This window comes from Styela clava, chromosome 8, assembly GCF_964204865.1.
Source record: "Styela clava chromosome 8, kaStyClav1.hap1.2, whole genome shotgun sequence".
In the NCBI taxonomy this organism is placed as follows: domain Eukaryota; kingdom Metazoa; phylum Chordata; class Ascidiacea; order Stolidobranchia; family Styelidae; genus Styela; species Styela clava.
Window position 1 is genome coordinate 16,993,892 of NC_135257.1, and position 17,056 is coordinate 17,010,947.

Below are 17,056 nucleotides of genomic sequence, written 5' to 3' on the forward strand. Positions count from 1 at the left end.
TGAATAAATATAAAATCAAATAAAGTTAATCCTTTCCCTAAGCCTATGTAAATACCAGTCTGGCCGACCTCGGAAACTGGGAGAATTTTGGCCGTATAGAGGTTGAACGATAAGACTCAAATATTAGAATATTATTCTGAAGAAAATAATATTTTGTAGCGATCTTTGGTTATACTGCTTTTGCTTTGAATGAGCTTCTCATCCACAATAATCCATAAAGATATTTAAACACGAACTGTCAGTAGGTTTGAATTCAAGTCGATTAATTACTAAGTTATAAGATTCAACCTGTTTTTGTATTTACTAACTTCTTTTTTTTTTAATCCAAATCCAAGTACTCCCGTAGTGTGTGTACCAGGTTAGGTCATAATTTTATTTCGATTTTTCTTATTTTAGTTCTATTACGAGTTTGGGGACTGTCCGTGTTAGACAAGTGAATATACCCCTGCTTATAGGTTTCCTTCTCTTTACAGAACTTGATGTAAAGAAGGCAAACAAAATTAGGTATCTTCATATTGGTACACACACCTCTGGAGCGCCCAAATCTAAATATTGTATCTTCAACCACAAAATATCAGATTTTGTGTTACGGCCTATTTCAAATCACACAAAGTTTACACACATACAGAATTTTTGTGAATTAGAAGTAATGAGAAAGGCAATACTACTTTACCGCTAAAACACCGCACATTTTAAATACATTGACGTAGGTCTACAAATGTATACTGTTGATGTCCTAAATTGAATCGTTTTTGAAAAACCTTACAAAAGTATCTTTTACTCGAGGTTTGTAGTTTTGTTACTCATATTTCGGCGCAGTTGATAAATACTGCATCAGAATTAACATAATTTTGTATCAGTTACGCGAATGCAGTCGGATGAAAAAGCATTTAAAACAGCAGATTTATTCTTACAATAATTGTGATGAGTAGTTTTATTTATAAGAATAACATAATCTTTTTCCGCGACATAAAATGGTTAGTTTTTGATTGATCTTTATCATTGCGTCCGGATAACGCAGGATCCATAGTTATGGTTAGTTTTCGGTTTTGATTTGTTTGTTTACAGAAAATATTCAAAACTGCTATAGGCCAGTGAAGCGAAGCCGTATATACAATACCACACTCAGTCACTGGGACTATTTGTCAAAAAAAAATGAAGACTCACTCTAATCAAATGCAGAACACAAATGTTAAAATGGAGTCAATTTTTTTTATTTTTACAGCAAGCCACACCTGACGTCGCACCTGCTATAAAAGGTCGAGGGCACTCAAGTATGAAAAGATCGTGGCTCGTATATTGGTAATGACTCTGAACTTTGAACCCAAACGTTGACCCCAACAACAGCAGTCTTCTACCGCCTCTTCGGTGCTCACAGGCCATTTCGCTAATAATTAGACAGCCAGCATAACTAACAAAGACGAAACGAAACTATGCCCTTTTGGCACGTTGCCAACTAGCTGTCAATCAATCAGTCAATTAACACCTCAAATTGTGAGTTTTAGTTTACCCGTGTCAGGTCTAGGACAAAGTACTGTAAGTTATGAAGCATGAGACATAAATAGTCACTTTCCTGCCCTCTTCACGAGCGGCGGTTAGTCTGTCGTCGACATTCAACAGTAAATACAATTGCTTTCAGTCAGTCAATCAATCGGCGCCTATCCTATCAGGCTAAATGTTTTGCCCATTCTTTACGTAGACCTGTTCAACGTATATTCGGCGATCTTTCACTGTGACATAATTAGTTTACGTTATAACATTTCAGTTCTATTGACGGCAGCTCAAAAGTATGTTACGTTACTGCTTTTTTGTGTCGTAGAATTTCTGAAAAAGAAACCTAACTTAGATTTCTAACCTAACGAACAACTTACTAAGTCAGTACTCAGATACATCCATGCGTTGGATATATTCCAAATTATATTGAGTTTTTATGGACAGAAATACACTTAATTTTAAGTCTGACTGATTTCAGGAAATAGCATATTTGTTGTTAAATAGCAATTATAGCATAAGTAACTATGGAGACCATTGAAAATTGTCATGGCAACACGTCTTATTTTTAACCCCATTTTTACTTCATACCAATCGATCTTCTCACCCACGTAAATTTCTGACAAATCGAGTCGATCGGAAAAGTTCACGCGAAAGATTTGACCGCGATATAAAACTGCTGGAAAATCGACTCAGTCAAAGAAAAATGAAGTAAAATTACCTAAAAACTTTAAGTAAATAACGGCAGCAAACTTGTGCACCCAAATTAAAATCCAACATAATTGTATATTGAAATTGTATACTAGACAACAATATGTACATTCCATTGACAGGATTGAATAAACATACCACCCAGTCACTAGACCAAGTTAATTTTTTTATTCTGGTTAAAACCCAATTTCCACGTAAGCTCTAAAGTTAATCTGTTTATTTATTTGTTAGTTTGCGATTTAAATAAATAATGTCTTTTCATTCACATAGTTCCGGTTTGATAATATGATACGGTTTGTCATTGTCTGCCTTCAGATTTATGTGTCGGTTTGACTGATCACATTTGTTCGTTTTATCGATAACAAGCATACCTCCCTACGGAGATAACCACTTGGCGCCGTACTATTATCTGGTGGCCCTTGTGTTCTCTCTTCTTTTCTAATAAATAGTATTTCTAATAAATATTTCGGTATCACAGGCGCCCCCAACTCTTGAGTAACTAACTCTGACCAAATGATGCATTTCGATTTCATATAGACTTCATTTTCCCTTCTATTTTAGGTACTTAATATTTGCTATATAATTTGCATTTTATCCATATATGACACTGTCTTTTTTACTTTTCTTGATCAAGCTTCCTATGTAGGAAAAGTAGAAAAATGTCTTTGATTACTATTTATGCACAGTTCAATCTGGAGTCCGGATTCTAAAAACCTCGATTTGTTAACCAAACACACTGCATTAAAACCATACAATTTGAAATTACATTTTTACATCATCTATTCTTCTATTATAAATGACTACAAGAAATACAGAAGTATTTGAAATATTCTTCTATATCGCTGGATACTATAGACAAATTCAAAAGACATACACACGCAAATAGAGGAAAACGAACTTAACTGAATATGCAACAGAGATGTTACAGTAAAACTATATTACACCCCAACGTCCTGAAATCTATTTCCATATGGCGACTACTTAACATTTCAAATCTGCTTTCACCATCTTTATAGTCGACAGTGAAAGACAATTTGCAAATATTACCATTATGTTATATTTACCATTCTGTCTCATGTTAAAGGTCGCGAATATATTCTTCTATAATACGCGTCTGCGACAAGCAGTTGTAAAATAATTTAAAATTTATTACAATTTTACGATCATGTTTGTTATTTCATTGATTATTCGTGGACTACTTAGCATACACATTTCTCAATAACCCAAGTTTGAATGAAAGACACATATTCGGAAACCGACTGTGTATTGAATACAATACATACATATACTCCATTGATTTACAATCTGGAGTCCAGATCCTAAACACCTCGGTTTGTTAACCAAACACACTGCACTAAAACCATACAAATTGAAATTACATTTTTACATTATCTTATCTTCTATTATAAAGGCTTAACATGGAATATTTGAAATGTTCTTCCATATCGCTGAATACGATAGACAAGGTTCAAAATACATACACACGTAAATATAAGAAAAACAGATTTAACTGAATATGCAACAGAATGATACAAGAAAACTATATACACCTCATCGTCCTGATATCTATTTCCATATGGTGACTACTTAACATTTCTAATTCGCTTTCACCGCCCTCATAGTCGACAGTGAAAGACATGTTGCAAATATCACCATTACGTTATATTTAACATCATGTTGAAGTTTGTGGATATATTCTTCTATGTTACGCGTCTGCGACAAGCAGTTGTAAAATAATGTACAAGTTAATAGAATTTTACTATCATGTTTGTTATATCATTGATTATTCGTGGACTACTTAGCATACACATTTCTCAATACCCAAGTTTGATTGAGAGACACATGTTCGAAAAACCGACTGTGTATACTACACGTATGACATACATATACTTCATTGATTTACATGTAAAATAATTTGAAAAATACGGTGAATGTGGTGCCAGTTTGAGGCAATTTTGGATTGAGATATCGCAGTACATTTGGCGCTCCAGAAGTGTATGTGCCAATATGGAGGTAACTAATTTTGTTCGCCTACTTTACATCAAGTTGTGTAAAGTGACTGAAGCTTATGGGCAGGGGTTATTTTCACTTGGCTAACACAGACAGTCCTGAACTCGTAATAAAACTGTAAAATAAGGGAAATCGGAATAAAATTATGGCCTAACCCTAACCTGGTACACACACTACGGGAGTACTAAACATTTTAAATGTTTTTTAGTTGCAGAGCAAATTACTTATTTTTAATAATATTCAATAATTGGGATATTTGAGTTTAATTGTACGTATCAGGATTTCAAAATGTTTAGAATCGTGGAACCTTAATGAAACATTCTTAGAGACTCCAAGAACCATTGTACAATTTTCTAACTGACTTTTATTGTATACACTACCAATATATATAAAGGCAAACTGGATAACGGTGGAACGAAACGACTTTTAAGGTGTAGCAAGATTATTAATAATGGAAACCTATTATTTATTTGACTGTATTCACAGAATTTGGTACCCGCGATGTATGTGTACCAGGTTAGGGTTAGGCCATAATTTTATTCCAATTTTTTTTTAGTTTAGTTCTATAATCAGTTCAGAGACTGTCTGTGTTAGCCAAGTGAATATAATTCCTGGCCATAGATTTCAGTCATATATAAAAGCAAACCTAATAGTGGTGAAACGAAACGACCTCTAAGGTGTAGCAAGATTATGAATAGTCGAAACCTAGTAATTATTTGACTGTATTCACAGAATATACATATAATAATATAAACTCCAGGATTTTAATGAAAACCCCTGGGCTGTGCTAGTGGAACCCTAGGGTGCCGCGAAACTCAGGTAAAAAGCACTGGTCTGAGGTTTTATAACGCTAAGAGGCGAAAACGTTTGAGAACACCTCGCAGAATAGATTCAGTACTTCCTTGTCGGTTTTGTATATTACAAGTCAATTCAAAAGCTGTTTTTTCACAGTTCGTACGTAGAGAGTTGATAAGAGATGCATCAAAATTCTACTTATGAGAAGAGAGAGTGACGTCATATAGGAAAAAGAAGCTATTGACGGACATGTTATTGCGTGCTGTTATTGTGAATTGCTTTTAAATTTAATTCGCAATCTGACAAACACTAGTAAAATATACCACAAAATTACCATCACCACAAATTATAGAGTTCTTCTATTCAACTTTATTATATGACGTCGTAAAGTATGGTACAGATATCACATTACCAAATATCGTATTAACATCAGGTAACTAAACGCTAATGGAACTTAAAACAGCCTCCGAATAAGAACATTTATAAAGACATTTGGGCAGTCGAATGCAAAACCATATGCTATCAAAGCCCAAAGTGGAAAAACACACATGGCAAATCGTCATATCGTGTTACACGGTGGTTTTGGTTTCAGTTCGGCGTCGTGGAAAATGACGAAATCTGTACAAATGGAATTGACCTTGGCACTGTTATTAGCCCGAGCTAAGATTATACTCGACGATTTTTTCTAAAAATAGAACGGATCGAAATTGACATATATCCAGAAAATGAAGATAAATCGTCTGTTTTTCAAATTGCTTTTTATTATGCAACTATACGTAGATATACCTTGATTTTAACTGAAAATTCACTTTGATATACAGATTTTATTACAGTGCTATCTGATGGCGTTGCGTGAGGGAAATATATTGTGACCACAACCCTATTAAACAGCCGGGAATCATTGTGGTTTCTGTACAGTAGTCGAGATATTCCGGATACAGAAGTTACATTACCATAATAACATGTCGTTTAATCGAGAAGCATTCTCACACTTCAATTATGTGTACCGATAAGAATCTGCTAAAAACTACAGTATTGGGCAATTTTACTTATATTTTACAGTAAATGAACATGTTCATACAGTATGTACTTCTGGCGGAGTTCCAGGAGTATGTGTACCAATATGGATGTAACATTTGTTTGCCTACTTAACAATGAGTCGTGTAAAGGGACGGAAGCCTATGGGCAGGGGGTATATTCACTAAGCCAAGGTCGGCCAACCTTTTTGGCCGGCGGGCCACATTTAGTTTACTGATAATTGCGCGGGCCACTTAACATGGTAATTATGTTCTAGTTTTGCCACACTGACTAAAAGTTAATGAAAAAACAAACAAAACTCTCGCACCAAATTTTTTAATATTAAGAACAATAAAAAACGAAGATACAGTAAAGTCAACAAAGTTTATTCTACACATAGATATTTTAGTGTGAAGTTTGGCTAACAAGTTTGTCAATATTTGCTGAAATGGACGACGTAGCAATGCGAAGCAAATTTTTCATATGACTGTGAGAAATTAGTGATCTCACAGAGGATTTGACATGGTTCATCTGTGAAAAAACTTGCTTGTACAAGTAAGTGCTGCCAAATAACGAGGTCATTGAAACTGCCATTCTGCCCAAGTGTGTAAGCTACTATTTATGTATCGATATCTTTCATTTTTTTCCATTCAAAATGGCACTCATGGCTCGTTTGAAAGGCCTAGCAGGGCGCATTTTAGAAAATGAACAAATTGTTTGTATCAAATCTTCATATTAACTACATCACCCGAAAAATAGAAGTTTTACTCATTTTTTTTATTTAATTCCGAACATACAGCGCGGGCCACTCGAAACTCCTCGGCGGGCCACATGTGCCCCGCGGGCCACAGGTTGGACGACCCTGCACTAGGCTGACACAAACAGTCCTGAACTTGTAATACTATAACTAAAATAGGGAAAATCGGAATAAAATTAATGGCCTAACCTGGTACACATATACTACGGGAGTACCGGGCACTTCTCTTGGCTATATTAAGCCATGTTACCCGTTTTGCATCACTTTTCAAAATAAGAGAGAATATATGGTAAATATTTGTAATAAGGCACATGATAATAAAAAAGTTTATTGCAAAACGGCAGTTCACAATTACATGGAAGTGTATACCGTGACTCAATTTTACCGCGCTTATCAGACCACTATCATAATTAATCATAGATGAGCAGTTAATGATCGGCTTCAATTGAGCTTGGACACTGATAACATATATTATTACTAACTACAGCTTAGTTTAGACATTATTTTACAGTAATCAGTAAATGGTTGACGGTTAGTAACTTTATGAGCTGATATTTGCACTTCTATATCTCCTAAATCTGTCAGGTTCATAATAAAATACCGTTGACTGATATAAAAGTTTAATGATTTAGGCATATATACAATTCTCCACAATGCATAATTTCGGATTGTAGTACTTTTATTAGCGCTACTGTATACTTTGTACTAGGTTATACTATGGCAGCGCAAATACGGTTCTATTCCAATACTTACAATTAAATATCATCGATTTTGCAAAAATTCTCACGTAAAAGCAATTTATTCTCATCAATATACATAACGCAATTCTGTTCTGACGAGTATAACGAGCAAGTTAGTAAAATACAGAAGATGAAATTTCTTATATATAATTTGAACTGTGTTCTTCAATTACTCAATATATTCGCACAAAATTGATACGAACTAAATAAAGTATACTAACCTCCACGTCTGCTAACTGTTCAGCAATAAAAAAAATTCTTACTGGGCGGATTTATTTACTTTCTTTACCGCAACCGATGGTAAGATACACATCGCTACTTTTGTACTCTATAAAACACGTTGAAAGGCGCCATTTGTCAGCCAAGCATACCCATCAAGTGTGGTTAAGATTGAACATTATATTAAACAAATTTTTAATTCGGAATATTCCAAAATTTGACAAATTGCCCCAATATGGATTATACAATATCTATTAGTAGAGCTTCATCGACTTTTATTGCCTAAGCCAGGGTTCCAAAACAAGATTACATGTAGAGTTATTTTCAAGAGGTACATTGGATTAAGTATATTTAAGTATATAAGGATATTCGGTGCTCCTGAAGTATGCGCACCAAGATGTCGCATAACCTGAACCCTAACCTGGTACACAACCTGAGTTCAGGTTGTGCGCCATCTCGGTGCGCATACTTCAGAAGGTCCGGATTATTCTTTCCATAACTCTCTGCAAAGTAACATTCCAATCCCAGTAGAAGCTTTAACTACAACTAGAGTAGAGTAAGTAACAAGTCTACTTCCGCATTCCACATGATCTATTTTGTCCAATCACAGCACGTATAGCAATTTGGGGGGTACGCAAGCAAATATATAAATGTCCAAAGGGTACCAATAAACAGACAGCTCGAGGAACTCTGGCCCAATCCCTTGGATATTAATTGGAAATATGAAATACCTTTCTATCATTCTAGTACTATTTCGGCACAGTATCTAAGTTACATTCTTTTAGATTGAGTTCTTGAAGTTTCTCTAATTCTAAATAAATTTTTGAATGCAGCCTGATGAAATTCAGCAAAACGACGACTTTGCGAAAATGAATTACTGTCACTTTTGTATTCTCGCGAGCTTCTCAGTTTTCTCTCGATGATCGACTGCATTTAAACTGCTTATAGCGTGATGGTAATTTTGTGAAAAAAGTAAATTTTTATATTTGATAAAAAAATGATCGTATCATTGAATAAATAATATTAGATCTGCCAAATCAAAATCCCACCGTCAAAGACAAAGGCACCAGTGCTTCATTGTTAATTCTGCAGGCTATTTTACACTGAAAATGAAAGACGACGCCCAATAAATCCACTGAATTTTTTTGGAACCTACACATTTTCCGGTACTGTACCCGGTTAGGGTTATGCCATAATTTTATTCCGATTTTCATTATTTTAGTTATACTACGAGTTCGGGGACTATGTCTGTGTTAGCCAAGTGAACAAAATGAGTTATCTCCATATTGATACACACACTTCTGGAGCGCCCAATATTATACTTCGTTAATTTTTATTCAGAAATATTTATTTTATGAGCACTTCAAGGCGCGGTGGATAGCAGAAAATATAGTCCACCCACACGCCTGTTTTATGTACGATTTTGTTCCTTTTAATAGGAAAACCAAGCTATGTATTAATTAAAATTTCTAAAACTCCTCCAGCAACTGTTTATGAATGACGAAAATTAAAACCCTTCACTCAAACACGGGAGCAAAATTCATGAACTTTAGTAGTCCATACTTTGTTTTCAAAACTCACCGGTACTTTGAAAATGGATTATCTACCGCTTGCGTACTTTATAATCATGATAAGTTTGACACGTAAACAAAAAACACGTAGTTTATTTCACTTGAATTTATCTGTTAGTCTAACTAAGTAACCATAAGTTTGTACCAAATCAAGCGGGTCAAAGGTATGAGGTGAAATGGGTAGTGCGAGTAACAATATTACCAGGTTATGCGTTTCTTCAAGTAACTTCGAGCTTTCAGTTAAATTTCTGGAATAATTGTTCGTGATTTATCTGAATGTGAACATATTTCCCGGCAAATGGGTGAAATAATCTCAGTTGAAGGTCCAGCATTACCTCGCAGCCCGTTATGTCGTTTAAGGTAAGCTCTTGATTACGGGTTGCCACGTTTGTATGAGATTATATCGCGCGTGCTTCATCCTAAAATTTCAACTTTACCCAGCTTAACGTGAGCAAAATAGTACGCTTGATTAAATTAGACTCTCATTAGAGCATGTTCACGAAATATGTTTCAAAGTAAGACCCTACGTTATTCGGTACTCCCGTAGCGTGTGTACCAGGTTAGGGTAAGGCCATATTTTTATTCCGATTTTCATTATTTCAGTTCTATTACGAGTTCGGGGACTGTTTGTGTTAGCCAAGTGAATATACCCCCTGCCCATAAATTTCAGTCCCTTTACACAACTTGATGTAAAATAGGCGAACAAAATTAGTTACCTCCATATTGGTACATACACTTCTGGAGAGCCCTTTAGTCAATTTTTAGACGTTTCTACGCATCCTCATAATTCACTGGGGACTGTGGTGCTTCTTGTTACCGTCGCAGGCCAAAATTAGAAAGCAAGCATTTCATTCACATCTTTCATTTTATTTTTAAACTATAAAACTCTTTAATTTTTATCTCTGTGACAGATAAATAAAGATACACCAAGAAAATAATTTAAATGTACATGATATTCCTTTATAGAATATACGATCCTATTTTGTATATATTTAATTGTACCATTGCTTCTCTCTCTCTCCTCTCTCTCTCGCTCTCTCTCTCTCTCTCTCTCTCTGCTCTAAGCCAACCTATCCTATATGACGATAATAACAAATATGGCATTCCCCTGCGTATAGATCCCAGCAAAATCATTTTTTCCAATCATCACCAAAGCCGGTGATGTGAAAATTTATTAACCAAACGGTGAAAAACGCTGCAATAAACAACACTGTGTATATTAAAACAGAAATTGATTCACGTTTTTGAGCATTATGTCATGTTTATATTAATATCATTATAATAGTTTAAAATAACTTAGAAACATAAGAAGCAACCAGATATAAATAAAAGTATATAAATAAACAAACAGAAGGAACAGTGTCGCATATAAAAATCCAGTGATTTTGCATAGCGTGGCACATTAAGCATATTAAATGTAGTTATTAGGAATAAGTAAGCGAGAATAAAACAGTTTTTAATTAAACTTTGTTTCATATTGTGTTTTTTTGTTCGAACTTTAAAGAACTTCGAGGTGTACAATAAAAAGTAGTAACTAATTTCAGCAAGAAAAGCGAATTTTTGTAGGAATTATTACCGTCAGAAGACGATGAGAAAAACATTTAGAATGAAAATCCATAAAATGGATCAGTTTTACAATAAATTGCTTTCAATTTTACACAGCAGTTATTTAATACATCTGCGTTCGTTCCATTCTTTTCTGAATGCGATTGAAATCGGTATTCACAAGGTTTTATTGGTTTTAACTATGTAGATAAGACGATTCTTCTCCACTGAAAATACTGTCATCACACAACACTCACAGAGTCTACAATGGTTATTTGATCATCTCTTGATTCTGGAAGAAAAGAAAAATTGATGTTGAATACCTGATGCAAAATATTCTGAACCAAGTAAAAATTGAAACAAAAGCGCAATTCTCAAATATATAGACACGAAGACCAAAACAAAGTAGTATCAAATCTTTTACAGTACCGACATCGCACACAAAAAAAGAATCTCATAGAGGCCGCAGAAATTTTTGACATAAATGAAGTGATAGCCTCCTAGCAAAAAAATACTATCTATAACCAGTGAAAAATTCAAACCTATAGGTTTATTTAGTTAAAGGGAAAATCGATTTTTTTCCGCAGAAAAAAATGATAACAAGGAAATGGAAAATAAGAAGAACATTAAGATATTGACATAACGATCCCAATTTACGTTTCGTATCCAATTAAATTAGTAAATCACTAAGCTGGCACCCTGGGCCAGGTGCATTTGCTCGGGATAGTCCGATAGGGGTAGTGAAAACAAGATCTATAAGTGCAATGCATATAGTGGGAAAGCCCCATTGAGTACCATGTTATTTCGCTTTGGATTTCGGACTGTGAAAGCGATGCAAAACGCAAAATTATTAAACTTAAATTGATGACCTGAGTCATATAACCACACTATTACGTGTACATTTACCATTCTGTTTCAATAGCAAACTTAACTTACTTTTGTATGGAGAACTTGAATTCAAACTTTCGTCACTTTCTGAATTGTCAGCATATTCTGAGCTGGATAATTCTTTGCGAGATAAGTGAGCAACAATACCTGTTCCCACTGCATCGCCAAATACGTTTACCATGGTTCGGAAACGATCCCTGTATATGAAATATATAAATTAAGTCAGGCCTATAAAATAATGAAGTACTGGGCATTTGTATATCAGCAATCATATGTTAATGTTAGAAAAGGATTGGAAATTTGGGTATTGCCGGTATTTTTGAAAATGACATAATGTGTAAAGAACTTGATTAGTAATCGATCTATATAAAATAAGACATAAAAAATAAGATATTGGAATAACAGAACGCTGGCAAAATCAGTCGGAATATCGGCATCGCGAGCTATATTGCTTAAAATCAAATTTATTGAACAAAACGGAAAAGTGGATTTTTTTACATATTCACACTGATGACTCAAACATGACACGGTTTTTGACTAAAATATCAGTCAAATTTTTGGATGGATATTATTTTTGCACTTATTTCACTTTCTTTAGAATATTTAACATTTACAACAAACACGAAGTACTTACAATAACCAGTCCACAGCTAGAAGCAAGGGTATATCAGTAACTGGAAGACCACAGGCTTGTAAAACGATCATGATTGTAACTAACGCCGCATGAGGAACACCAGCTGCACCGACACTAGACGCAGTCGCTGTTGCACTGATAGTAAGAATCGTTCCTAGAGAAATCAACGGAAAAAAATAATAGAAACATATCTTTGAAATCAAGATTGTAAAGTTGGAGTTTGGCATATTTTTACTGGAGCCGGAGTCTTTTAAAGCTCCCTGGCGTCGGAGCCAAAAATCCCACAGATTCTGGAAACAAAGTCGATATTTCAGACTTTCATATTTGATGTAATGATTCAAAATTTTCTTCGAAATTCGGAAACATGCGGAATCATTAGTTTATTTAATAAGCAATTTGACAGTATATTCAAATTGCTTATTAAACGACGAATGACGAATCGTTTAGGTGGCTGTCGCATTATTTGCTACAAATAAGGCACCATTGCGCCAACTAGCGGTGAAATATTTCTTAATGTGATCACCGCATCATGTCCTCCGTACAAGGAAACACGAATATTGCTTACCGAAATCGATTGGATATCCTTGCATCTGAGCTATGAATAGAGCGGATACAGCTTCATAAACTGCTCCCCCGTCCATGTTAACCGTTGCACCTACTGGAAGCATAAACCTGGTCACTCGCTTATCTATTCCGTTCTTTTCTTCGGTGCATTTGAAAGTAATTGGCAAGGTGGCTGAACTGTAATAATAACATTTTTTTTTTTTAAAATAGTGGTACATTTGTTTGAATTTGAGCGTTATTTGTAATTTATTTAACATTTCACATGACATAGGTATAACCTTACTAAAACATGAATGCGCACTGCAATACAACAAGAGCAATGCTGAAATATATGGACACGGGAGAGAAATGAATAATATATATAGCCAATAAAATGTCACTAAAATGTTAGCAAGATTGAAACAAATGTCATATTAAGTAGTGTTCGTGAATTGTGAAGGTCAGCAAAATTTGGAGTGAAATATCGCGATGTTGTTGAACTCAGAGAATACGTGAAAAAATAAAGGGAAAATTTTTCTAAGGACTTCTTCTGCCTCTGCGAGTATTAACAATTACAATTATTTGGCTCATTGATTGAAAAGAAAAGCAATTTTTTTTAGTCCAATTAGCAAAATGACCAATAGGTCCACTGGGAGTTTAATAAATTTGTCACCTAGATTTCTCACCTAGAAGCAGTAGCCCACGCTGTCAACAATGCTTGGGACATTCCAGCAATAAACTTGAACGGATTTTTCCTTGTGGTGACAAAATACAAGGCAGGCAAAGTAATAAAACCATGAATCAACGTTCCTGTTAACACCGTGACAACATAAAGACCAAGCTGAAATAAAATGAAGTCACTTTACAATATATATATTCATGTGGCTAACATACAACCTCAGCATGCAAGACTTTGTTACTTCGAGTTTCTTGAGATAGCCTCCAGTTTTCAAGCTATGTTTATTGCAATCGAATTTTTTATACATGTGTATACTTAATTAGTGTTTTCCCGATTGTATTTACCTGAACTGCTTTTATTCTCGCACCAATTGGAATTCGTTGGCGTGTATTACACCACCATAAATGTAATAGTTTAAGGAGCTTTTGATAATTCAGTTCTCGCGCGTAATTTTTCTCTTATGAATGAGCCCATGCTACTTCTGAGTTGAGATGGCCAAATATAGTTGATGAATTTAGTTATGCGTGAATCATGGCCAGGTTAGGGTATGTCGGAATTTACCTGAGTCCAGTTTCTATACCATATAAAACTTATAAATTCTATTTACCTTGGCCATAATTTCTTCCAGCTTTTCAACTTCGGCAATTTTTCCTGCGATCAGGAAAGCAATACCGACTGGTGATAACCACATAATAAAACTAACAATGTTCATTATGACGTCATTGAATCCGACGAAAAATTTAGTGACGACTTCACCCTGTAAAACAAAGTCTAGAATATTATTTATACAAATAGTAATCATATTCTGTGGTTTTACTATTTATATATCGGTAAATGGAGGGTTGGAAATCATACCGAAAATTACACAATAGAGTAAAGTCCAATTCTTTTTACACGGCGATTACGCAAGTCTTGTGTTCCGATCAAGGCCCGGTATAAGCATTTAGTGATATCTAACGATAGCTACTATTTTTGGAAGGACTGGATTATTTACAATTTGACATTGTCTAACTAATTTGATTAGAATGGGCTTTTGACTTTGAAACTGAGATGCGAACTTAGTTAGATTCAATGCTTTAAACCAGAGATGGGCAAGGTGTTTGGACTAGGGGCCAAAATTTTGCCCACCTAAACTGGCGGGCCATGTAAGTGTGACGTAAAAAGTTACATTTTATGAACAAAGCTTACAGTGTTACAAAAGCAAAAGTGGAAAATAATTGGCCCCGTGCGGAAACTAAATTTAATTGCAGTCTCAACAAAATCGTTGAGCTATTTTTCGGTTAAAATATCAAAATTTGGTTTTAGTTAGGCTGTGGCAGCATCAGGCGGGCCAGAATGAATTACTCAAAGGGCCGGATCTGGCCCGCGGGCCGCAGTTTTCCCATGTCAGCTTGAAACGCTAGTCCATCGCGCACACGCCAATATTTCCAATATACTTCTAAAATTCAAAAAATAACTCAATATTAAACCTACTCTTTTTCCAATTCTTCCTAAAAATATTCCAAATATTGCACTGAATGTAATAATCCCGAGTACATTGAGTCCATTGTTATAACCACCTTCCAGTTTTGTGTGTGAGGCAGCGATTGCCACAAGAGAGGAATTATCACCTATATTAGTAAGAGAAAAACAAGTTCAAAAGTTTAGCTTGGCAATATACTACAATCTAGTACAGGGGTGGACAAGATTTATAGACCTGGAGCCAAAAATCCTTACGGCCTAGACACCCGGGCTCTTGTAAGTGTGGCATAAGAAATTTTATTTTATTACTAATATTTACAGTGTTACAGACGCAAAAGTGTAAAACAATTGGCCTCGTGCCGAAGCTGAATTTCAGTCTCGTTCATTCGTTGAGCTATTTTTTGGTTAAAATATCAAAATTAGGTTTTAGTTCGGTTGTGGCCGCATCAGGCGGGCCAAATTGAATTACCCAACCGGCTGTGGATGCATGCTAATCAACTCTGCAAAGTAATTTTTATTTACCTGTTGGATTGCTGGCAAGTATATTTTCCTCAGAAACCACAACAATTCGAGTAGTTTTGTATTGTTGGAAAGTTGCTTGGATAATATTTTCTGGGAGCATATTTCTGCAAAACGTAAGTATAAATTTATCATTAATTTTGCATTATTTGTACAGTTACTTGCTTTTCATCATTTCTGTTAAAAATTTCCACGTTTTTGTATTTTGGACATTTTCTGAAATCAGTTTATTGATTATATTCAGATTATACGACTTGAGGCCATTTTCATTATACTTTCGCATGTGGAGAAGGTTTTCAGAAACTCGTGGTTCTGCGTTGCTTCTCATATTATGGACTTGGAGAAATATTAGAAATAATTTTAATAATAGAAAAACAGTTTACCATATTCCAGATGTCTAACTACTTAGATAATCAAGAATGTGGGTTAACTATACTCAAGGCTATCAAACTTGGGCAAGATTCAAATTGTTTTACTCACCTCAGAAGGTCAAGAAAAGAATCAACCGCACTTGCTTGCTCATGTACATTATCCATTACGTCAGTCCCGTTATTTCCAACCTCCGCTGTCGAGGACCCTGGTTGAATGGCTACAGCAATGACTATTCCTGAATACAGAAACATCAATTTGATCAATAAAACCAAAATTTGAGACAGAAATAACTTAACATTAGAAAATACCAACCCAAATATCAGGTCCACCAAAAATATTGCTCTGACAAATCTAAATTCTGATTTTATTACTGAATAAATAATATTATGCATTAATGGGAAATATATTTTCAATATTAAATCGTCCCGTATGTTAGTACCTCGAAATGGTCAAAAACTTGTGGAGAATGATGTTTGTGAAGCTAATTATTCACTATCTCTATTGGAATAGTTTTTGCAGAAATTTCTACAGTTGGTTGGCACGACTAAAATGATAACACGCAGCTTGAGAGTGAGTAATTCTGATTTGAAAGCTCTGTAGAGTAACAGGCCTAACGCGTGCCAGATTGGTACTGTAACGATTATTATGCAACAGGAAAACGCTGAGATATGATGTTAGAAATACGAAGCCCGTAATTTTAATTATATATGAAATATCTCTGTTTATACTCGATACAATTATAACCAAGTTTTTTCATTTGTTTAAGTATGGCAAAAATAGCATCTAACAAGCTTACCCGTGGTAACAGCCAGGACGGTGGTTGTCATGTAATAAAGAATTGCTCGTAGACCAAGTTTTCCGGACAAACGAACATCCATTCCCGCCAATCCACAGATAATACTCGACACAATCAACGGTAAAATAATCATCTTCAAAGCACGCATGAAGAGTTCTCCAGGAAAGGCTAGATAGGCGATTTGTGTCGACGTAAGTTCTAATTGCCGAACACCGAAACCAAGAGACACCCCGACAACAACACCCAAAAGAGTGAGTATTAACAGCAGGTTCGATTTTATTTGTTTGTGCATTTTCTTCCACTTAGTT

The 17,056-nt window shown here is 35.0% G+C and overlaps 1 protein-coding gene across 1 annotated transcript; it reads right to left on the bottom strand.

The window, feature by feature from the left end:
• Nucleotides 1-10,467: 10,467 nt before the first annotated feature.
• Nucleotides 10,468-17,056, bottom strand: LOC120345901 (excitatory amino acid transporter 3-like). Its single transcript, XM_039415488.2, has 10 exons — nt 16,749-17,056; nt 16,061-16,187; nt 15,584-15,687; nt 15,074-15,210; nt 14,208-14,357; nt 13,608-13,762; nt 12,944-13,119; nt 12,379-12,532; nt 11,793-11,941; nt 10,468-11,148 (listed from the first exon to the last, which is right to left on the bottom strand). The coding sequence occupies exons 1-10, from the start codon at nt 17,038-17,040 to the stop codon at nt 11,099-11,101; spliced, it is 1,494 nt and encodes a 497-aa protein (XP_039271422.2). The 5' UTR covers nt 17,041-17,056; the 3' UTR covers nt 10,468-11,098.

Excerpts from the sequence above, each read along its gene's own strand:
- LOC120345901 (XM_039415488.2), bottom strand. The coding sequence starts at position 17,040 with ATGCACAAACAAATAAAATCGAACCTGCTGTTAATACTCACTCTTTTG. Across the intron at positions 14,358-15,073 it reads TAGGAAGAATTGGAAAAAGA|GGTGAAGTCGTCACTAAATT; the intron begins GTAGGTTTAATA and ends TTTGTTTTACAG. Across the intron at positions 12,533-12,943 it reads AGGATATCCAATCGATTTCG|GAACGATTCTTACTATCAGT; the intron begins GTAAGCAATATT and ends TGATTTCTCTAG.